The sequence below is a fragment of the Ranitomeya imitator genome, chromosome 6, assembly GCF_032444005.1.
Source record: "Ranitomeya imitator isolate aRanImi1 chromosome 6, aRanImi1.pri, whole genome shotgun sequence".
In the NCBI taxonomy this organism is placed as follows: Eukaryota; Metazoa; Chordata; class Amphibia; order Anura; family Dendrobatidae; genus Ranitomeya; species Ranitomeya imitator.
This window is the reverse complement of record NC_091287.1, coordinates 120139800-120163149: the sequence shown is the minus strand read 5'-3', so window position 1 is coordinate 120163149 and position 23350 is coordinate 120139800. Positions and strand designations below refer to the sequence as shown.

The window sequence follows — 23350 nt, the reverse complement described above, 5'->3', positions numbered from 1 at the left end:
GGGGCTGGAAATGTGTGTGTGTGTGAGCACATGTGTGCATTACTGCTTCCATCAGAGCAGCAGATAAAAGGAGGATTTTAGTCAAGTGTGGTTTCATTAACCTTGCTCCTGTTCATGGGATGAAACCCCAAGGGACACATCTGTGACGTTTTCTGGGTTCAAGTGAGTGATGGCATCCGAGATCCTGTCCAGTGAGATAAGTGCTTCGGCAGCATACAAGTGCCCCAAGAACCTGGCAAGAAAGGGCGAAAACAAAGACAAGTCAGGGTTGGGCCCTCAAACTGGTCACAGAAATTTACACCCATATTGTATGAACGCCAAATATAACCAACGTGGTGATTTAACTCCTTTAGTGTCACAGGGGTCAGAGAAATAACATTTTATTGCACTTATTATTTCATTAATGTCCTTGTTGGAAACTATCTGTATATGAGGACATTTAATAAATTAACTTGTTTATGTTACTGTAATTTTAATAATAGTTGTAATTGTTTATTTTCATGAGGAAGACGATAAAATTCAAATATATGCCAAGTCAAAAAGGTCTCTTGCCCAACAAATTAGGATTGGAAGGGCTATGCCACAGGCCTTGGCTTGCAGAGTCCTGCGTTGAGCGGGGAGTTGGACACGATGACCCTGGAGGTCCCTTCAACTCCACCATTCCATGATTCTACTTGAACGTATTTTGGAATGTCTCATGGACGGACTCGCTTCTCCCCCTTTGCCTCAGCCAAATTCATGGCGCTGCCACTACAGCAGAGAGGCCCTCTTGGCTTTTTGTAAGCATTCTCAGTTGCGCTGGATATGTGTCTCCATGCTCCGGAAGCTGTCCATTCAGAAGTTCATACACCATATAGCTTCTGGTTAGGACGTATGAATATGTTTGATGGAACAGCTGAAGATTCTTCTCTTCTCTAATTTCACATTACACTGGAAAGGTTACTGCAGTCTTTTCCATAAATACTCAATCTCTTCATTTCTTGTGATCGACATTTCTAATGTAATATTTTTAACTCAATTCTGTTTAAAATATATCTGCAAGCTTCTATTCCTAATTTAATGACCTGACCACATACATCGCTGCATAATGTAAATGCCCATTTAAAACAGGACTCTAATTGATGACTATTAGTTCCTGATTATTACCCCAAGGAAACATGTCTGGAGGTCAAATGACACAATACAGTATTATGCAAAAGTTTTAGGCTGTGGTGGAAAAATGATGCAAAGTAAGCGTAATCTCAAATAGACAAGTGTTAATAGTTTTATCAATTGACACAATGCAATGTAAATGAACACAAATCAAAATCAATAATTCACGTGACCCTCCTTTGCCATAAAAACAGCAGCAATTCTTTTAGGTACACTTGCACAAATTCCAAGATTTTGTAGGATTACAGGAAGGTGAATAAATAACCAAACCAAAGTGGCGATAATGATCACAATTTCCATATTTCGGTTGAAACAGCCATTAATACTGATGAGGAAAACGAGCGCTGATAACGTCTTATCCGAGCACACTTGGGTGTTATCCAGGCATCTGGGAGTGCTCGTATATTATGTTTGAGTCCCTGCGGCTGCATGACTTGTCGTTGTTAGACAGCCTGAACTTGTGAGGCTTGCCTGTTTGTTACACAATCCTCGCATGTGTTCAGGCTGTCTAACAGCCGCAAATCATGCAGCCGCAGGGACTCTAGCATAATATACGAGCACTCCCAGATGCTCGGATAACATGTTATCATAGCACTTTCGCTCATAGTCATTAACAAATAATTGTATATTAGGTTTAAAACTGGCTGAGAAAAGCCAAATTCTGCTCATCTGTGAGGTTGTGCAAGACTATTTTATATCACAGATCATACACCATGGCAAAACCAATACAGCGATAAGTGACAAGGCAGTTTTCTGCGCAGGATGAGGTTTCAAGATGTGCTGTTTAAGCTGCTTTGAAGATGCACCAAGAAATGGGCAGCATTGAGAACCACAGACCTTGGTCGGCCAAAGAAATTTTGTGTTAATGATGTGACACATCATGCTTACTTCCAGGGCTGTGGAGTCAGAGTCGGTGGCCATTTTGGCGGAGTCAGAGTTGGTATAAAATGGACCGACTCCTAAAATATATAATAAATTGGTACAGTAGTACAATGCAGATTGTGCCATAAATTATTTGTGAAAGTTATGAAATGTCCAATAAAGGTCTGTTCGGTTCCTGATCTAAGGATCTGGGCTTTTAGTTGAGATGAATCTATGCTGCACTTTATGTACATGCTCAGTAGTGACCAGTGCTGTGGAGATGAATCTGTGCTGCACTTTATGTACATGCTCAGTAGTGACCAGTGCTGTGGAGATGAATCTGTGCTGCACTTTATGTACATGCTCAGTAGTGACCAGTGCTGTGGAGATGAATCTGTGCTGCACTTTATGTACATGCTCAGTAGTGACCAGTGATGTGGAGATGAATCTGTGCTGTACTTTATGCACATGCTCAATAGTGAGGCAGTGCTCTGGAGACGAATCTGTGCTGCACTTTATGCACATGCTCAGTAGTGAGGCAGTGCTGTGGAGATGAATCTGTGCTGCACTTTATGTACATGCTCAGTAGTGAGGCAGTGCTGTGGAGATGAATTTGTGCTGCACTTTATGCACATGCTCAGTAGTGACCAGTGCTGTGGAAATGAATCTGTGCGGCACTTTCTGTACATGCTCAGTAGTGAGGCAGTGCTGTGGAGATGAATTTGTGCTGCACTTTATGCACATGCTCAGTAGTGAGGCCGTGCTGTCGAGATGAATCTGTGCGGCACTTTATGTACATGCTCTGTAGTGACCAGTGCTGTGGAGATGAATCTGTGCGGCACTTTATGTACATGCTCAGTAGTGAGGCCGTGCTGTGGAGATGAATTTGTGCTGTACATTATGTACATGCTCAGTAGTGAGGCAGTGCAGTGGAGATGAATTTGTGCTGCACTTTATGCACATGCTCAGTAGTGAGGCAGTGCTGTGGAGATGAATGTGCGGCACTTTATGCACATGCTCAGTAGTGACCAGTGCTGTGGAGATGAATCTGTGCGGCACTTTATGCACATGCTCAGTAGTGACCAGTGCTGTGGAGATGAATCTGTGCTGCACTTTATGTACATGCTCTGTAGTGAGGCAGTGAAATTAAGGAGTCTGAGGTTTGGCTTACCGACTCCACAGCCCTGCTTAATTCCCTTTGAAATCAGAAGATGTCCAGCAGCAGTTCTTAAATGGCAGCAACCAGTGGGATCCAGATATACCTCTATCTACTAATCAGAGAAGACTGGCCAGAAATGATTGTCATGAAAGAATTACAGGCAAAAAGCCCTATTCTGGACTGATGAGTCAGATGCGAAGTATTTGGCTATAACACAGGATGGATTGTCTGAGGGCTGTAAAGCAGTACAAAAATAAGTGTCTGCAAGCAACAGTGAAGCATGATAGAGGTTCCTTGCAACTTTGAAGCTGCATTTCAGCACATAAAGTAGGGGATTTGGTCAGGATTAATGGTGTCCTCAATGCTGAGAAATAGAGGCAGATACTTATCCATCATGTAATACCATTAGGGAGGCTTCTGAGTGGCTTCAAATTTATTCTGCAGAAAGACAATAACCCCAAACACACAACCAAGGTCATCAACAACTTCAGCGTAAAGAAGAACAATGAGTCCTGGAAGTGATGAAATATCCCCCTCTGAGCCCCGATCTCAACATCAAGTCTGTCTGGGATTACATGAAGAGACAGAAGGATTTGCACCAGCCTACTTCCACAGATCTGTGGTCAGTTCTCCAATATGTTTGGAACATTCTCCCTGCAGAGTTCCTTCAAAACGGTGTGCAAGTGTGCCTACAAGTATTGATGCTTTTGTATTGTAAAGTAAGGGGCGGTCACATCAAATATTGATTTGATTTAGATTTCTCTTTTGTTCATTCACTTTGCATCTTGTCAGTTTATAAAAATAAACCAATAATACTTTTTTGAAAGCATTTTAACTTTGCAGCATTTTCCCACACCTGCCTAAAACTTTTGCACAGTACCATATGTCCAGTTTCTGAATATATGGTGCATTAAAAAGAGCCCAAGAGCCGACCTCGGAGCTTATGTGACCTTAAATGTTACCATCCAACCAAACCTGATACATATAGATATCAATGACTGCAGTCTGTCCTGGTACTTTAGATAGGTGCGCAGGACCAGCCCCCAAAATGACTTTAGGGACCTCAAACTGCAGAACAACAGAATTTCTTTTCTGCTGGTGAAGTCATTTTCTCGCTGTAAACGGGGTTAGAAACTTTCCTGTGCAAAATCCATGGAAGAAAAATGCCAAAATACAACATTTATCCAAAGCAATTTGTCAAAGCCAAGATTAGTGCAGCCATGGCCATTCACAGGGGCAATTATTACCATAACGCACAGATTTCACAATCTCCGTCCTTTAAGCTGAAGCAAAACAATCATTTGCTAACAAAGCTGTCACTGTGGGACAGTCATAAAACCAAGTGAGGAAATTACCAGTTATGGTTCACCACTTCACACTTAAGGGTCACTCTGCCAGCCCTCCACACTCCCACCACCTCCATTTCTTTAACTCTTTCAGTAACAGGCTCTCTACCCTACTAGAATAACACTTCCACAACTTGAGACTAAATTGACCTGCACAGAAAATAAACAGAGCATAAAGAAAAATGGCAACACAAGATTGGCCTCAAACACAGTTCCCTTTCAAAATAAATGAAAAGTGTCTAGAAGAAAATTTTGAGCCAGAACATGATTACATTTGTTTCAGTTGGGGTGTTAAAAATCACACAGACGGCTGGGAGGGAAAATCAAAGCATCGTAACATGTGCTACTGTTTGTCGGGTGGAGAAAAGCCCTCCTATAATTATGATATAATCACTGCATTTTCTCTCAGTCTTAAAATGTGAATACGATATTGTGATTGCAAGACGACAGTCCGACAACAAAGGTCTTTTTTCCCCTCTCTATACACCTTACATGCAGGTTAAAGTCAATTTCTTGGTCAACAAACAAAATAGAAAATCAACACTCTAGCCAAATACAGATTTAGGTCTGTCCATCCTCCTCATCAACTCTAGCAAACCTCCAAATCACATTTGTGGGAACCGGTCATCCAACCACCATCCGAAAATAGGTGGTCTTCATATTCAATTACTACATCGCAGGCGGGGCTAGAGACGGTTCAACGGATAGGCATAAAATATGGAATAAGGTTAGACAAACAGTGGGTACGGAAAGTATTCAGACCCCTTTGAATTTTTCACTCTTTCATTGCAGCCATTTGGTAAATTCAAAAAAGTTATTTTTTTCACATTATTATTCATTCTGCACCCCATCTTGACTGAAAAAAACAGAAATGTAGAAACTTGTGACCTCACAGCTCACAGTGCATGTTAGACCAAATGAGACTCATGAGGTAAACGGAACTGGCCAAGGAGCTCAGAGACAAAATTGTAGCAAAGCACAGACCTGGCCAAGGTTACAGCAGAACTTCTAAGGTACTCAAGGTTTTTAAGAGCACAGTGGCCTCCATAATCCTTAAATGGAAGAAGTTTGGGACCACCAGAAGTCTTCCTAGACCTGGCCATCCAGACAAACTGGGCAATCGTGGGAGAAGAGCCTTGGTGGGAGAGCTAAAGAAGAACCCCAAGATCACTGAGGCTGAGCTCCAGAGACACAGTAGGGAGATGGGAGAAAGTTCCACAAAGTCAGGTATCACTGCAGCCCTCCACCAGTCAGGCCTTTATGGCAGAGTAGCCTGACGGAAGCCTCTCCTCAGTGCAAGACATATGAAAGCCAGCATAGAGAAAACACATGAAGGACTCCCAGAATACGAGAAATAAGATTCTCTGGTCTGATGAGAAGAAGATAGGCCTTTTGGTGATAATGCTAAGCGGTATGTGTGGAGAAAACCAGGCACTGCTCATCACCTGCCCAATTCAATCCCAACAGTAAAACATGGTGGTGGCAGCATCATGCTATGGGGGTGTTTTTCAGCTGCAGGGACAGGACACCTGGTTGTCATTGAAGGAAACATGAATGTGGCCACGTACAGAGATATCCTGGATGAAAACCTCTTCCAGAGCACTCTGGACCTCAGACTTGGCAGAAGGCTTCAGAACAACTCTGTGACAATTCTTCCACAAAGCAGTTGGCGATCTTATTGGGGTCACACATCTTTGTGCCTCTTAAATTGATTAAGTGTTCTATCCTACTTTTAGCTGTTATATTTTTTATTCTGCATGCTAGTAAAGCACCTGCTCGGTCGCTTAGTGCATAGAAATTAGCTTTAATTCTCTTTGGAATTTGTTTGCCCCTATTGGACAAACAATCAGTAGATTTGGTTTCCAGTACCATCTCTATGCGGACGACACCCAATTATACACTTCTTCTCCTGATCTCACACCTGCCTTATTAGAAAACACCAGTGATTGTCTTACCGCTGTCTCTAACATCATGTCCTCCCTCTATCTGAAACTAAACCTGTCAAAAACTGAACTCCTCGTGTTTTCTCCCTCTACTAACCAACCTTTGCCTGACATTGCCATCTCCGTGTGCGGTTCCACCATTACTCCAAAGCAACATGCCCGCTGCCTTGGGGTCATCCTTGATTCTGACCTTTCATTCACCCCCCACATCCGATCACTGGCTCGCTCTTCTTACCTGCATCTCAAAAACATTTCTAGAATTCGCCCTTTTCTTACTTTCGACTCTGCAAAAACTCTTACTGTTTCACTTATTCATTCTCGTCTGGACTATTGTAACTCTCTACTAATCGGCCTCCCTCTTACCAAACTTTCCCCGCTCCAATCTGTCCTGAATGCTGCTGCCAGGATCATATTCCACACCAACCGTTACACCGATGCCTCTACCTTGTGCCAGTCATTACACTGGCTACCCATCCACTCCAGAATCCAGTACAAAACTACTACCCTCATCCACAAAGCACTCCATGGCTCAGCACCACCCTACATCTCCTCTCTGGTCTCAGTCTACCACCCTACCCGTGCCCTCCGCTCCGCTAATGACCTCAGGTTAGCATCCTCAATAATCAGAATCTCCCACTCCCGTCTCCAAGACTTTACAAGGGCTGCGCCGATTCTTTGGAATGCACTACCTAGGTTAATACGATTAATCCCCAATCCCCACAGTTTTAAGCGTGCCCTAAAAACTCATTTGTTCAGACTGGCCTACCGCCTCAATGCATTAACCTAACGATCCCTGTGTGGCTTATTTAAAAAAAAAACAAAAAAACAGGTTCCTCGCATTATGTTCTCATTCACTTTAGGCAGTTAATAGCCCTCTGTGTTTGTACTGCTACATACTTAGGCAGTTAACTGGTTCATGCAGCTTTACATGAACACCCGAGCATTTACACTATGGCCGGTCCGAATAACTATAGTAATTGTTACCATCCACCTCTCGTGTCTCCCCTTTTCCTCAGTTTGTAAGCTTGCGAGCAGGGCCCTTATTCCTCCTGGTATATGTTTTGAACTGTATTTCTGTTATGCTGTAATGTCTATTGTCTGTACAAGTCCCCTCTAATTTGTAAAGCGCTGCGGAATATGTTGGCGCTATATAAATAAAAATTATTATTATTATTATTATATTTAGATTTTTTTTATATTTAAACAATAATAGTTTCATAAGCTTGTTCCTGGCCTCCAAAAGTTTATTTCCTATTATGGGATGTCTATTCTTATATAGTCGCGGCCCTTTTTCATTTTTACGTTTTCGTTTTTCGCTCCCCTCCTTCCCTGAGCCATAACTTTTTTATTTTTCCGTCAATATGGTCATGTGAGGGCTTATTTTTTGCGGGACAAGTTGTACTTTTGAAAGACACCATTGGTTTTACCATGTCTTTTACTAGAAAACGGGAAAAAAATTCCAAGTGCGGTGAAATTGCAAAAAAAGTGCAATCCCACACTTGTTTTTTGTTTGGCTTTTTTGCTAGGTTCACTAAATGCTAAAACTAACCTGCCATTATGATTATCTAGGTCATTACGAGTTCATAGACACCTAACATGACTAGGTTATTTTTTATCTAAGTGGTGAAAAAAAATTCCAAACTTTGATAAAAAAAAAAAAAAAAAGCCATTTTCCGATACCCGTAGCGTCTCCATTTTTCGTGATCTGGGGTCTGGTGAGGGCTTATTTTTTGCGTGCCGAGCTGATGTTTTTAATGATACCATTTTTGCGCAGATACGTTCTTTTGCTCGCCCGTTATTGCATTTTAATGCAATGTCGCGGCGACCAAAAAACGTAATTCTGGCGTTTCGGATTTTTTTCTCGCTACGCCGTTTAGCGATCAGGTTAATGCTTTTTTTTAATTGATAGATCGGGCGATTCTGAACACGGCGATACCAAATACGTGTAGGTTTGGTTTTTTTTTAATTGTTTTATTTAGGATGGGGCGAAAGGGGGGTGATTTAAACTTTTATATTTTTTATATTTTTTTCATATTTTTAAAAAAATTTTTTTTTTTACTTGTGCCATGCTTCAATAGCCTCCATGGGAGGCTAGAAGCTGGCATAGCCTGATCGGCTCTGCTACATAGCAGCGATCATCAGATCGCTGCTATGTAGCAGAAATGCAGGTGTGCTGTGAGCGCCGACCACAGGGGGGCGCTCACAGCAGACCTGCATCAGTAACCATAGAGGTCTCAAGGACCTCTATGGTTACCTTCCTGATGCATCGCCGACCCCCGATCATGTGACGGGGGTCGGCGATGACGTCATATCCGGCCGCCCGGCCGGATGCGGTAGTTAAATGCCGCTGTCTGTGTTTGACAGCGGCATTTAACAGGTTAATAGCGGCGGGTGAATAGCGATTTCACCCGCCGCTATTGCGCGCACATGTCAGCTGTACAAAACAGCTGACATGTCGCGACTTTGATGTGGGCTCACCGCCGGAGCCCACATCAAAGGGGGAGACACGATATGAGCAGTACATGTACTGCTCATGTCATGAACGGGTTAATAGTTAGCTATTTGCACCAGAAGGATTTTTACATTATGCATATCTCCCTCATATATGCTTTGTGGGCAGATCAAAGAGTTTCATCAGAAACTGCTCAATTATCGTTGATGTAAAAAGATTGTGTTGCTTCGCTAGTTAGATATTTTCTGTTTTTTTTAATAGGAATGTATTTAGCCTCCAAGACGAAGTCGGAGTTTGATTCCTTTTTCCCATAATTTCCAGTTCTATTACTCTGTGACGATTCTTGACTGGCCCAGCCACAGCCCTGACCAAAACCCAATTGAGAATCTCTGGAGAGACCTGAAAACGGCTGTCCACCATCCAACATGACGGAACTGGAGAGGATCTGCACGGAAGAATGGCAGAGGATCTCCAAATCCAGGTGTGAAAAACTTGTTGCACCATTCCCAAGAAGACTCATGGCTGTACTAGTTCAAAAGGGTGCTTCTACTCAATACTGAGCAAAGGGTCTCAAAACTTATGACCATGTGATATTTCAGTTTTTCTTTTTTTTAAATCAGATATTTTTTATTAAACCATAAATATTGTACATAAACAATAAAAAGGAATACTTTGTTATCAGCAATATACAGATGTACAATACTTTTTTAGAAAACTTATTTAGTCACAAACCAAACTCCCACCCCCCCTTCCCCCCACCCTCTAGAGACCTGTCAAGAGCCGCCCCCCCCCCCCACCATATCAAAAGTATATATAAAAGTACAAGAAAAGGAAGATGACTTGTCAATAATACTCCCAATGGGGCAAAAGGCCTTTAGATCACATTGATTCAAGCCACGGGTTCCACAACCTATCAAAGAGGTCCATCTTGTTCCTCCTAGCGTATATACTCCTCTCCAAAGCAATAATATGGTCCACTTGCTTCATAAAGTCTCTTCTTGTTGGTGGCTCTTCCCTAATCCAGAATTTGGCGATCAACTTTCGCGCAATAAATAACAGTCTAGCAATAACCATTTTATACAACTTATCAGTTACAATCTCCTCCACATAGCCCAAAACACATACCAAAGGATCCCGCGGCACAGTGCAACTGTATGCCAGTCCCACTTTATTCAGCACCACCACCCCAGAAGGAGGACAACCTGGGGCACTGCCACAACATATGAAGGATGCCCGCCTCGGACTGCGAGCATCTAGGGCATTCTGAATTAGGTCTCAATCCGGCTTTGAATAACATGTCCGGGGTTCTATAAGCCCTATGAATGACAAATAATTGTGACAGCCTCCCAGGCTCGCTCATTGATATCTTGGGCACATAGTCCAGTACTGGTTCCCAGTGGTCATTATCCATCGCCCCCAGGTCAGCCTCCCATTTCAAGTAAAGAAGCTGCGGAGACACCATCACGTGTTTCTCGACGCAAGCAATGAATAGCCAGGCCTTTCCCCGGGAAGGAACAACCACGGGAAGGGCAGCATCCTAAGAAGGAAAGCCACCTATGCCAAGCATGGTATCCATCCACAGACAGCTGTTTCGGGGTTTTTGCCCCTCATCAGTGTGGAGTAGGAATCTGGCTATTAGGAGCAGTGCCTAGTAAAAAGGCTATAAAGGCACAGATGATTGGCCTCGGGGAGACCAAATCATCCGCCACCGCGGAGACACCATCACGTGTTTCTCAACGCAGTGATTCCAGAACACTGCCCCCATCCCTTATGGGAAATATGCAAATGCAAGTAAAGAAGCTGCGGAGACACCATCACGTGTTTCTCGACGCAAGCAATGAATAGCCAGGCCTTTCCCCGGGAAGGAACAACCACGGGAAGGGCAGCATCCTAAGAAGGAAAGCCACCTATGCCAAGCATGGTATCCATCCACAGACAGCTGGCTATTCATTGCTTGCGTCGAGAAACACGTGATGGTGTCTCCGCAGCTTCTTTACTTGCATTTGCATATTTCCCATAAGGGATGGGGGCAGTGTCCTGGAATCACTGCGTTGAGAAACACGTGATGGTGTCTCCGCGGTGGCGGATGATTTGGTCTCCCCGAGGCCAATCATCTGTGCCTTTATAGCCTTTTTACTAGGCACTGCTCCTAATAGCCAGATTCCTACTCCACACTGATGAGGGGCAAAAACCCCGAAACAGCTGTCTGTGGATGGATACCATGCTTGGCATAGGTGGCTTTCCTTCTTAGGATGCTGCCCTTCCCGTGGTTGTTCCTTCCCGGGGAAAGGCCTGGCTATTCATTGCTTGCGTCGAGAAACACGTGATGGTGTCTCCGCAGCTTCTTTACTTGCATTTGCATATTTCCCATAAGGGATGGGGGCAGTGTTCTGGAATCACTGCGTTGAGAAACACGTGATGGTGTCTCCGCGGTGGCGGATGATTTGGTCTCCCCGAGGCCAATCATCTGTGCCTTTATAGCCTTTTTACTAGGCACTGCTCCTAATAGCCAGATTCCTACTCCACACTGATGAGGGGCAAAAACCCCGAAACAGCTGTCTGTGGATGGATACCATGCTTGGCATAGGTGGCTTTCCTTCTTAGGATGCTGCCCTTCCCGTGGTTGTTCCTTCCCGGGGAAAGGCCTGGCTATTCATTGCTTGCGTCGAGAAACACGTGATGGTGTCTCCGCAGCGTCTTTACTTGCATTTGCATATTTCCCATAAGGGATGGGGGCAGTGTTCTGGAATCACTGCGTTGAGAAACACGTGATGGTGTCTCCGCGGTGGCGGATGATTTGGTCTCCCCGAGGCCAATCATCTGTGCCTTTATAGCCTTTTTACTAGGCACTGCTCCTAATAGCCAGATTCCTACTCCACACTGATGAGGGGCAAAAACCCCGAAACAGCTGTCTGTGGATGGATACCATGCTTGGCATAGGTGGCTTTCCTTCTTAGGATGCTGCCCTTCCCGTGGTTGTTCCTTCCCGGGGAAAGGCCTGGCTATTCATTGCTTGCGTCGAGAAACACGTGATGGTGTCTCCGCAGCTTCTTTACTTGCATTTGCATATTTCCCATAAGGGATGGGGGCAGTGTTCTGGAATCACTGCGTTGAGAAACACGTGATGGTGTCTCCGCGGTGGCGGATGATTTGGTCTCCCCGAGGCCAATCATCTGTGCCTTTATAGCCTCCCATTTCACCCTTGCTCTAATAGGGTGCTCCTCCAAGAAAGAATACAAGGAATTCATATATTCCCGAGATCACCCCCTTCGTGCCTCCCTATACAAGGATAAAATCCAGCATAAGATCCACCTGGATCTCCACGGGTCCTCTCCTACACTGTGCCCGGTACGCGTGAGAAAGACGGCGGTATTGAAACATCTCAGAGTCCGGGAGTAAAAACTCTTCCTGCAATGCCTCAAAGTTTCTAATTCTGCCCTGGTGTAAAATCTGGCCCATCCGAGAGATGCCTGCCTCCCTCCAAATATGAAATCCCTCCATCTGTCTAAACTCTTGTAGGAAACAGTTATTCCAAATGGGTGAGAATCTAGTAAGTGCCCGCACTCCCCTAATCCCCTTAACTTTGTCCCAAACCTTGTGAATGAGCCTAATTGTACAAAATTTAGAACCTTTCTCACGGAAATGCCCCCCCTCCAGGCCCTCACTCAATACCTTCATCCCAATCAATGATCTCAGGCTACAGGGTGCCTGCGTCCCCCCTGACACGTCACCCCATCCCTTGAAATGCTGACACTGTGAAGCCAAAAAATACAACCACGGATTAGGCAATGCCACCCCTCCCTCCGTCTTTGGTCTCTGTAGAGTTTCCTGTTTAAATCTGGGGCTCTTTCCACCCCAAATCAGCTCGCCAAACAAAGATCTAATCCTCCGAAATCTATTCTGCGATATCCATATAGGGGAGTTGTGCAGCACATAAAGTAGCTGCGGCATCACAATCATCTTTATCAGGTTTATCCTGCCAATTACTGATAAATGTAACTTTTTCCACGCCTGGACCTTAGTACGTATCTTACGCAGAAGAGGTGCCAATTTCAGTTCCTCAAAACTAGTCAAAGGGAGAGCGATCTGGATCCCCAAGTATTTAAATTTATCAACTAGCCTCAACCTTGTGAAAGAGTCCCCACCACCGTCACCACAATCCCCATCTATCAACATCATATTCGATTTGTCCCAATTGATCCTTAAGCCCGAGTAACTCCCGAATTCCTCAATAATGGCTTCCGTCTTAACCAGGGTCTCCTCAGAATCCTCCAAGAAAAGCAGAATATCATCAGCGTATAACGCTACTTTTTCTTCTGCCTCCCCGTACATAAAACCCCTCACCTCCCGGGACCCTCTGATCTTCGCAGCGAGGGGTTCCACCGCCAAGGCAAAGAGCAGCGGGGACAGAGGGCAGCCCTGTCTAGTACCCCTAGACAAAGAAAAGGTCTCAGAGAGAGCGTCATTCACTCTAATTTTGGCCACCGGAGAAGAGTACAACAGCCGCACCCAGGAAATAAATTTAGGTCCAAACCCCATTCGTTCCAGTACTGACCACAGATCGCTCCACTCCACGCAATCAAAAGCCTTATGGGCGTCTAAGGATACCACAACCCGTTTACCGACATTATCAGAAGGGATTTGCAAATTTAAAAATAACCTTCTCAGATTGAGTGCCGTTGATTTGTTGGGCATAAAGCCTGATTGATCCGGGTGAACCAGTCTGTCAATCACCCTGGACAACCTATTTGCCAAAGCTTTTGCCAGTATCTTAATGTCGGCCGTCAAAAGTGAGATTGGTCTATAGGATTCTGGTAGTTGTGGGTCCTTGTCGGCCTTAGGGATAACGACAACAATAGCCTCTCTCATTGATGAAGGTAGCTCCCCTCTTTCCAATGATCTATTATACACCTCCGACAATTTGGCCAACGAAGTTTCTTTCAGTACCTTATAAACCTCGGCTGGAATACCATCCGCCCCCGGAGCCTTACCCCCAGCAACCCCCGCCAAAGCGGCCCCCAATTCTTCCTCCCCAATCGGCTCCTCCAACACCTCACATTCTTCTCTGCTCAACCTAGGCAGGTCAATCCCCTCCATATAGCCCGTCATGTCCTCAGCCCCCCTCTCCACACTAGAAGTATATAATTTATCGTAGAATTTCCTAAACACTTCCAGAATTTGCTCCCCCCGAGTAACCAATGTTCCATCCTCCGTCTTAATGGAGTAGACATGCGAGGAGTCCCTCTGTGCAGACGCCACTACCGAAAGTAAATGCCCCACCTTTTCCCCCTCTGAATAGAAAGATGCTCTTTGAAAAGCCCGCAATCTCTCTGCCTTTCTCAAGTATAATTGATTGACCTCCTGTTGAGCCTTCCTCATCCGACTCTGAGACTCCCTAGTGCAATGGGCCCCCAATGCCGCCTCAGCTGCCTTCAGTTCCTCCAGGACAGCTTGATCATGTACTCTAGTCCTTGTCTTGTGTCGTGAAATGTCCCGAAACAAAATGCCCCTTAAATACGCCTTCATAGTGTCCCATACTACATGACATTCCGCACTACCATCGTTAATCTTAAAAAAACTCCTCTATCTCAGCCCCCACCCTTTCCATGTCCAAAAGTTGTAACCAGGAGGGGTGAACCTTCCATCCCATCTTCCGTGATCCAACCTGTTCTGATAGCTTTAATGAGACCTGAACTGGACTATGATCTGATAGAATCCTGGGATTATATTCCACCCCACTTAACAGTTCGTTCATCCCATCATTACCCAAGGCGACATCGATACGGGACATAGAACCATACGTGGTCGAGTAACAGGAATAAGAATATGTATGAGCATTGCGAACCCGCCATAAGTCAATCCAGCCTATTTCTCTAAGATAGTTCCCAAAAGGAGTGCCGTTCCCATCCCTGCGTAGCGGAGCGTGATTACTCTTATCCCAGTGGTCGTCAGCAATGTTGTTCACATCTCCCACCACCAGAAGGGGAACCCCGACCCACCCTCTCATATGCTCCAAAATCTCTTGAATTTTCTTACCAGAATACGGCGGGGGTATATATAGTGAAACAATGCAAATCAAACGGTTAAAAATTTTACACACTAAAAGGACATACTGACCATCTTTATCAGTTTTTACCTCAATTTCCTCAAATGGAGTACTTGTATGGATCAAAACAGACACCCCCCTTGCATAATTAGAGAACGTCGAGTGATACGCCCTGCGCACCCATTTTTTCTGTAACATATCAACTTTTTCCTCCACTAAATGAGTTTCTTGCAGACATATCACCGAGGGCCTCTGTTTCAATAGGTACTGAAATATTGCCGCACGCTTAGTAGCATCCGCTAGCCCCCTAACATTCCAACTTATAATATTAACATTCCCTCCCATTTCCTTAAAGAAAGACATAAGATGAGAATCGTCTCTCCCAGGTCTCCACCAATGCCCTCCTCCCCCCCCCTTCCCACCCCCCACCCCAACAACTAAACCAACCTTCCCCATCTGAAACTCAAAATAACTCAGATACTCCGAACTTTCTTTCTCTATATGAGAACTGAGAGCACTTGATATACCCTAGAACTAGGTCCTTTACCGTCCATCTCTCCCCCTCCCACCGCGACCAATATGAATTATTCATTGCGCTGCCGAACACAATACTGTAACCGTTAGGTGCAATCAGACCAACTACACCAGTCACATTCAAAAAGGACCCCTCCCCCAAAGAGAGGCAGAACCAGTAGAGTTATAAATCTTCAGAATCAGTCTCAACGGTTCTGATCAGTGCCAATTTTCTTGGCGTTAGTGTCCAGCCATTGCATCGCCTCCTCCGGACTTTGAAAAAATTGAACACAGTCCAGCGCCACCACCCTGAGCTTGGCCGGGTAGAGCATTGAGTATTTTAGGTCCAGTTCACGGAGCCGCCGCTTGACTTCACCAAACTTCATTCTAAGTTTCTGCACCGATGCCGAGTAGTCCGGATAAATGGAGATCCGATTTCCGTTTATGCTCAGGCCATCACTGAGCCTAGCCTTCCTCAGTAGGGTTTCCCGATCCCGGTAGTCCAAAATTTTTGCCAATATAGCTCGAGGGGCAGAGCCAGGCGGCAGAGGACGAGTGGGGACTCGATGAGCCCTCTCCACCGAGAAATGGTTGGTAAGGTCTGCTCCTCCCACCGAGTTCTTAAGCCATGCCTCAATATATTCAGTGGGATTGTTTCCCTCCACCTTCTCCGGCACCCCGATTATTCTTAAATTGTTTCTCCGAGATCGATTTTCCAAATCATCTGTCTTGAATTCTAACTCTGCGATTCGTTGAATATATTTCTTTTCTCTTTTAAACAGTTCGTTTGTCTGGTCCTCCACACTGCCCACACGCTCCTCCACCACCTCCACTCTTTTTTCCACTTTGCGCATAGCAGAGTTAAGGGACTTCATTTCAACGGTCAGATCATCCACCCTTAGATTCAGCACGGCCAAAGCAGATTTGCAGTGTATAACGACAGAGAAAATGTCCTGCAGCGTTGGTTCCCCCATACTTGGCTGCTGCACCTCATCAGAATCATTAGTCTGCACAGGGCTAGCAGCAGGTGTCACATTTTCTGCACTGTGCACTCCCTGCGCCCTCCCTGGGGCACGTTGCACCTCCACTTCACTGGGGCTAACTTCCCCTCCACTTTTCTGCCTCAACAGGGCTTCCTCCTCACCAAGCCCCTCTGGACCCAGCAGCAGGGCTCCCCCCTCCTCCGTGCGGGCAAATCGCTCCAGCCGGGCTATTACCTCCAGCCTCCGGCGGTATGAAGCGCTGGCTCTGGCCGCCTCCTCCTCTGCCACGGCACCATCTTGGGTTTTCGCGCCGGCTGCAGGCGCCGACTGTTTTCGGCGTGGCATCTCCGCTCCTCACCGCTCGTTGTCTCCGGTGCTTTCTCCCTCTCGCCGGGGACTTGGGGGGCCTCTCTGCCCGGTTTTCGGCATTCGGCGGCGCCTTCAAAGGTGAGTTTTGGGAGCGGTGCGGGGAGAGAGATCCGTCGCACGTCCGCTCACATTACTCGCTAGGCCACGCCCCCTTTCAGTTTTTCTTTAACCCCTTCCCGACCCATGACGCCACGTAGGCGTCATGAAAGTCGGTGCCAATCCGACCCATGACGCCTATGCGGCGTCATGGAAAGATCGCGTCCCTGCAGATCGGGTGAAAGGGTTAACTCCCATTTCACCCGATCTGCAGGGACAGGGGGAGTGGTAGTTTAGCCCAGGGGGGGTGGCTTCACCCCCTCGTGGCTACGATCGCTCTGATTGGCTGTTGAAAGTGAAACTGCCAATCAGAGCGATTTGTAATATTTCACCCATTATAACGGGTGAAATATTACAATCCAGCCATGGCCGATGCTGAAATATCATCGGCCATGGCTGGAAATACTAGTGTGCCCCCACCCCACCCCACCGATCGCCCCCCCAGCCCTCCGATCTGGCCGGTACACTGCTCCGGCTCCCCTCCGTCCAGTGCTCCGCTCCCCCCCGTGCTCTTGTCCGCACCCCCCCGTGCTCCAATCACCCCCCCGTGCTCCAATCACCCCCCCTGCACTCCGATCCACCCCCCCCCCCCCCCCGGTGCTCCGTTCCACCCCCCCGTGCTCCATTCCAGCCCCCCCGTGCTCTGTTCCACGCCCCCCGTGCTCCGTTCCACCCCTCCCGCACTCCGATTCCCCCCCCCGTGCTCCGATCCCCCCCCCCCATCATACTTACCGATCCAGCCGGGGTCCCGTCCGTCTTCTCCATGGGCGCCGCCATCTTCCAAAATGGCGGGCGCGTGCGCAGTGCGCCCGCCGAATCTGCCGGCCGGCAGATTCGTTCCAAAGTGCATTTTGATCACTGAGATAGATTATATCTCAGTGATCAAAATAAAAAAAATAATAAATGACCCCCCCCCTTTGTCACCCCCATAGGTAGGGACAATAAAAAAATAAAGAAATTTTTTTTTATCCACTAATGTTAGAATAGGGTTAGGGTTAGGGGTAGGGTTAGGGTTAGGGCTAGGGGTAGGGTTAGGGTTAGGGGTAGGGTTAGGGTTTCGGTATGTGCACACGTATTCTGGTCCTCTGCAAATTTTTCCGCTGCGGATTTGATAAATCCGCAGTGCTAAACCGCTGCGGATTTATGGCGGATTTACCACGGTTTTTCTGCGCATTTCACTGCGGTTTTACAACTGCGATTTTCTATTTGAGCAGTTGTAAAACCGCTGCGGAATCCGCACAAAGAAGTGACATGCTGCGGAATGTAAACCGCTGCGTTTCCGTGCAGTTTTTCCGCAGCATGGGCACAGCGATTTTTGTTTCCCGTAGGTTTACATTGAACTGTAAACTCATGGGAAACTGCTGCGGATCCGCAGCGTTTTCCGCAGCGTGTGCACATACCTTTAGAATTAGGCTATGTGCACACGGTGCGGATTTGGCTGCGGATCCGCAGCAGTGTTCAATCAGGTTTACAGTACCATGTAAACATATGAAAAACCAAATCCGCTGTGCCCATGGTGCGGAAAATACCGCGCGGAAACGCTGCGTTGTATTTTCCGCAGCATGTCAATTCTTTGTGCGGATTCCGCAGCGTTTTACACCTGTTCCTCAATAGGAATCCGCAGGTGAAATCCGCACAAAAAACACTGGAAATCCGCGGAAAATCCGCAGGTAAAACGCAGTGCCTTTTACCCGCGGATTTTTCAAAAATGGTGCGAAAATATCTCACACGAATCCGCAACGTGGGCACATAGCCTTAGGGTTAGGGTTGGAATTAGGGTTGTGGTTATGGTTAGGGGTGTGTTGGGGTTAGGGTTGTGGTTAGGGGTGTGTTGCGGTTAGGGTTGTGTTTAGGGTTATGGCTACAGTTGGGATTAGGGTTAGGGGTGTGTTGGGGTTAGTGTTGGAGGTAGAATTGAGGGGTTACCACTGTTTAGGCACATCAGGGGTCTCCAAACGCAACATGGCGCCACCATTGATTCCAGCCAATCTCGTATTCAAAAAGTCAAATGGTGCTCCCTCACTTCCGAGCCCTGACGTGTGCCCAAACAGTGGTTTACCCCCACATATGGGGTACCAGCATACTCAGGACAAACTGCGCAACAATTACTGGGGTCCAATTTCTCCTGTTACCCTTGTGAATCAAAAAAAATGCTTGCTAAAACATAATTTTTGAGGAAAGAAAAATGATTTTTTATTTTCACGGCTCTGCGTTGTAAACGTCTGTGAAGCACTTGGGGGTTCAAAGTGCTCACCACATATCTAGATAAGTTCCTTGGGGGGTCTAATTTCTAAAATGGGGTCACTTGTGGGGGTTTCTACTGTTTAGGCACACCAGGGGCTCTGCAAACGCAACGTGACACCCGCAGACCATTCCATCAAAGTCTGCATTTCAAAAGTCACTACTTCCCTTCTGAGCCCCGACGTGTGCCCAAACAGTGGTTTACCCCCACTCATGGGGTATCAGCGTACTCAGGAGAAACTGGACAACAACTTATGGGGTCCAATTTCTCCTGTAACCCTTGGGAAAATAAAAAATTCTGGGCTAAATAATTATTTTTGAGGAAAGAAAACGTATTTATTATTTTCACGGCTCTGCATTATAAACTTCTATGAAGCGCTTGGGGGTTCAAAGTGCTCACCACACATCTAGATAAGTTCCTTTCGGGGTCTAGTTTCCAAAATGCGGTCACTTGTGGGGGGTTTCTACTGTTAAGCCACATCAGGGGCTCTGCAAACGCAACGTGACGCCCACAGAGCATTCCATCAAAGTCTGCATTTCAAAACGTCACTACTTCACTTCCGAGCCTCGGCATGTGCCCAAACAGTGGTTTACCCCCACATATGGGGTATCAGCGTACTCAGGAGAAACTGGACAACAACTTTTGGGGTCCAGTTTCTTCTGTAACCCTTGGGAAAATAAAAAATTCTGGGCTAAATAATTATTTTTGAGGAAAGAAAACGTATTTATTATTTTCACGGCTCTGCATTATAAACTTCTATGAAGCACTTGGGGGTTCAAAGTGCTCACCACACATCTAGATAAGTTCCTTTGGGGGTCTAGTTTCCAAAATGGGGTCACTTGTGGGGGGTTTCTACTGTTAAGCCACATCAGGGGCTCTGCAAACGCAACGTGACGCCCACAGAGCATTCCATCAAAGTCTGCATTTCAAAACGTCACTACTTCACTTCCGAGCCCCGGCATGTGCCCAAACAGTGATTTACCCCCACATATGGGGTATCAGCGTACTCAGGAGAAACTGGACAACAACTTTTGAGGTCAAATTTCTCCTGTTACCCTTGGGAAAATAAAAAATTGCAGGCTAAAAGATCATTTTTGAGAAAATAATTTTTTTTTTTTTCATGGCTCTGCGTTATAAACTTCTGTGAAGCACTTGGGGGTTCAAAGTCCTCACCACACATCTAGATTAGTTCCTTTGGGGGTCTAGTTTCCAAAATGGTGTCATTTCTGGGGGATCTCCAATGTTTAGGCACACAGGGGCTCTCCAAACGTGACATGGTGTCCGCTAATGATTGGAGCTAATTTTCCATTTAAAAAGCCAAATGGCGTGCCATCCCTTCCGAGCCCTGCCGTGCGCCCAAACAGTGGTTTACCCCCACATATTGGGTATCTGCGTACTCAGGACAAACAGGACAACAATATTTGGGGTCCAATTTCTCCTATTATCCTTGGCAAAATAGGAAATTCCAGGCTAAAAAATCATTTTTGAGGAAAGAAAAATTATTTTTTATTTTCATGGCTCTGCGTTATAAACTTCTGTGAAGCACCTGGGGGTTTAGAGTGCTCAATATGCATCTAGATAAGTTCCTTGGGGGGGTCTAGTTTCCAAAATGGGGTCACTTGTGGGGGAGCTCCAATGTTTAGGCACACAGGGGCTCTCCAAACGCGACATGGTGTCCGCTAACAATTGGAGCTAATTTTCCATTCAAAAAGTCAAATGGCGCGCCTTCCCTTCCGAGCCCTGCCGAGCGCCCAAACAGTGGTTTACCCCCACATATGAGGTATCGACGTACTCGGGAGAAATTGCCCAACAAATTTTATGATCCATTTTACCCTACTGCCCATGTGAAAATGAAAAAATTGAGGCGAAAAGAATTTTTTTGTGAAAAAAAAGTACTTTTTCATTTTTACAGATCAATTTGTGAAGCACCTGAGGGTTTAAAGTGCTCACTAGGCATCTAAATAAGTTCCTTGGGGGGTCTAGTTTCCAAAATGGGGTCACTTGTGGGGGAGCGCCAATGTTTAGGCACACAGGAGCTCTCCAAACGTGACGGTGTCCGCTAAAGAGTGGAGCCAATTTTTGATTCAAAAAGTCAAATGGCGCTCCTTCCCTTCCAAGCCCTGCCGTGCGCCCAAACAGTGGTTTACCCCCACATATGAGGTATCAGCGTACTCAGGACAAATTGGACAACAACTTTCGTGGTTCAGTTTCTCCTTTTACCATTGGGAAAATAAAAAAATTGTTGCTAAAAGATAATTTTTGTGACTAAAAAGTTAAATGTTCATTTTTTCCTTCCATGTTGCTTCTGCTGCTGTGAAGCACCTGAAGGGTTAATAAACTTCTTGAATGTGGTTTTGAGTACCTTGAGGGGTGCAGTTTTTAGAATGGTGTCACTTTTGGGTATTTTCAGCCATATAGACCCCTCAAACTGACTTCAAATGTGAGGTGGTCCCTAAAAAAAATGGTTTTGTAAATTTCGTTGTAAAAATGACAAATCGCTGGTCAAATTTTAACCCTTATAACTTCCTAACAAAAAAAAATTTTGTTTCCAAAATTGTGCTGATGTAAAGTAAACATGTGGGAAATGTTATTTATTAACTATTTTGTGTCACATATCTCTCTGGTTTAACAGAATAAAAATTCAAAATGTAAAAATTGCGAAATTTTCAAAATTTTCGCCAAATTTCCGTTTTTATCACAAATAAACGCAGAATTTATTGACCTAAATTTACCACTAACATGAAGCCCAATATGTCACGAAAAAACAATCTCAGAACCGCTAGGATCCGTTGAAGCGTTCCTGAGTTATTACCTCATAAAGGGACACTGGTCAGAATTGCAAAAAACGGCAAGGTCTTTAAGGTCAAAATAGGCTGGGTCATGAAGGGGTTAATTAATTTGTAAAAATTTCTACATTTCTGGGTTTTTTGTTCAGCCAACATAGGGTGCAGAGTGTACATTAATGAGAAAAAAATGAACTTTCTTGAATTTACCAAATGGCTGCAATAAAGCAAAGAGTGAAAAATGTAAAGGGGTCTGAATACTTTCTGTACCCATTGTACTTGTTCTTCACAAAGGTTTACGCTATTTAGTTGCAGAAGATTATAGCCAGAAGCCCAATGTTCTCTATCAGAAATGGTAGCCACATGCATCTGAGAACATTGGCCTATTAGGAAAGTCAGGTGTGAAATATATTCTCTCAGGAAAATAACTTACTTCAAAGATCCAGAGAGTCTGGGCTGCTGGAGGAGTTTTTCTGCATGGTTTAGGGCCATAAGATTATCACCTAGAGCCAAAGCAACGTAGGCACTACAGGCAAGGACAGAACACCTGTGGAGGGAGAAGGGGACACGGTAAAGAAACTACATTAAGCATTAAAACAAAACATTCAGATTCCACCAAAAAGTTGAGAAATTATTGTTCAAGCATGTAAGACACATCATGATCGAGGGAATTGTCAGCCGGATTTCACCAAAACTATTTATATGAACATGTAGCTCTTTCAAAGACAGGTCCAGCAATATCTTTACATGGCTGGTCTGTTCTTCCGTTACTGAGAAATCTAATTGATATGCAAATGAGGCTGAAGAGATATTGTAGATCTGAAGCCTCTGTCACTCCAGCTCTATTCTCTGCCCAGTGCCGCCTATTGCTTGACTCGGCATAGCTTGAAGTTACCCAGCATACAGGCTGTCAGTCAAGCAGTAGCCTGCAGCGCAGTGAAGGGACTAGAGCTGGAGTGACAGAGGCAGCAGATCTACAATAGCTCTTCAGCCTCATTTGCATATCAAAAATCCTACAGGTTAACTGGAGTCTGCAGCAGTCAGAAAGCAATCTCCTGTTTATTCATAATCAGCTGCAGATCTGTTTCTCCTAATACTTTTCACTGCAGCACTGTCGTTTCATACCAGATATCATTTTCTATGTAGTGGCACAAACTTACCAAAGGTTCTGCAAGTCAAAAGTGACCCCATTGTAGAAATTGCACTTCTCAAATGAATTACCGTAATCTATGGCTGTACTGGCTATTCTGTAACAACCATGCAGTGCTTTATTTATTTATTTTTTTTGGAGCATTACAAATCTACCACTTTAGTGCCAATACATTGTGCCTCCATACAGTGTAGGGCTCCCATACATTGTAGCACCCCCATACATTGCGCCCAGCTTGTGCTTCTGGTGACAAGC

The 23350-nt window shown here is 45.4% G+C and overlaps 1 protein-coding gene across 2 annotated transcripts in view; it reads right to left on the bottom strand.

The window, feature by feature from the left end:
- CNOT10 (CCR4-NOT transcription complex subunit 10) overlaps window positions 1-23350 on the bottom strand; it is a 147181-nt gene that overhangs the window by 15313 nt on the left and 108518 nt on the right. For both annotated transcript variants that reach the window (XM_069730030.1, XM_069730029.1), the window contains 2 exons: window positions 22379-22492; window positions 102-232 (listed from right to left, as the gene is read on the bottom strand). In XM_069730030.1, coding sequence (XP_069586131.1) covers window positions 102-232; window positions 22379-22492 — 245 coding nt within the window. The remainder of the gene's footprint in view (window positions 1-101; window positions 233-22378; window positions 22493-23350) is intronic.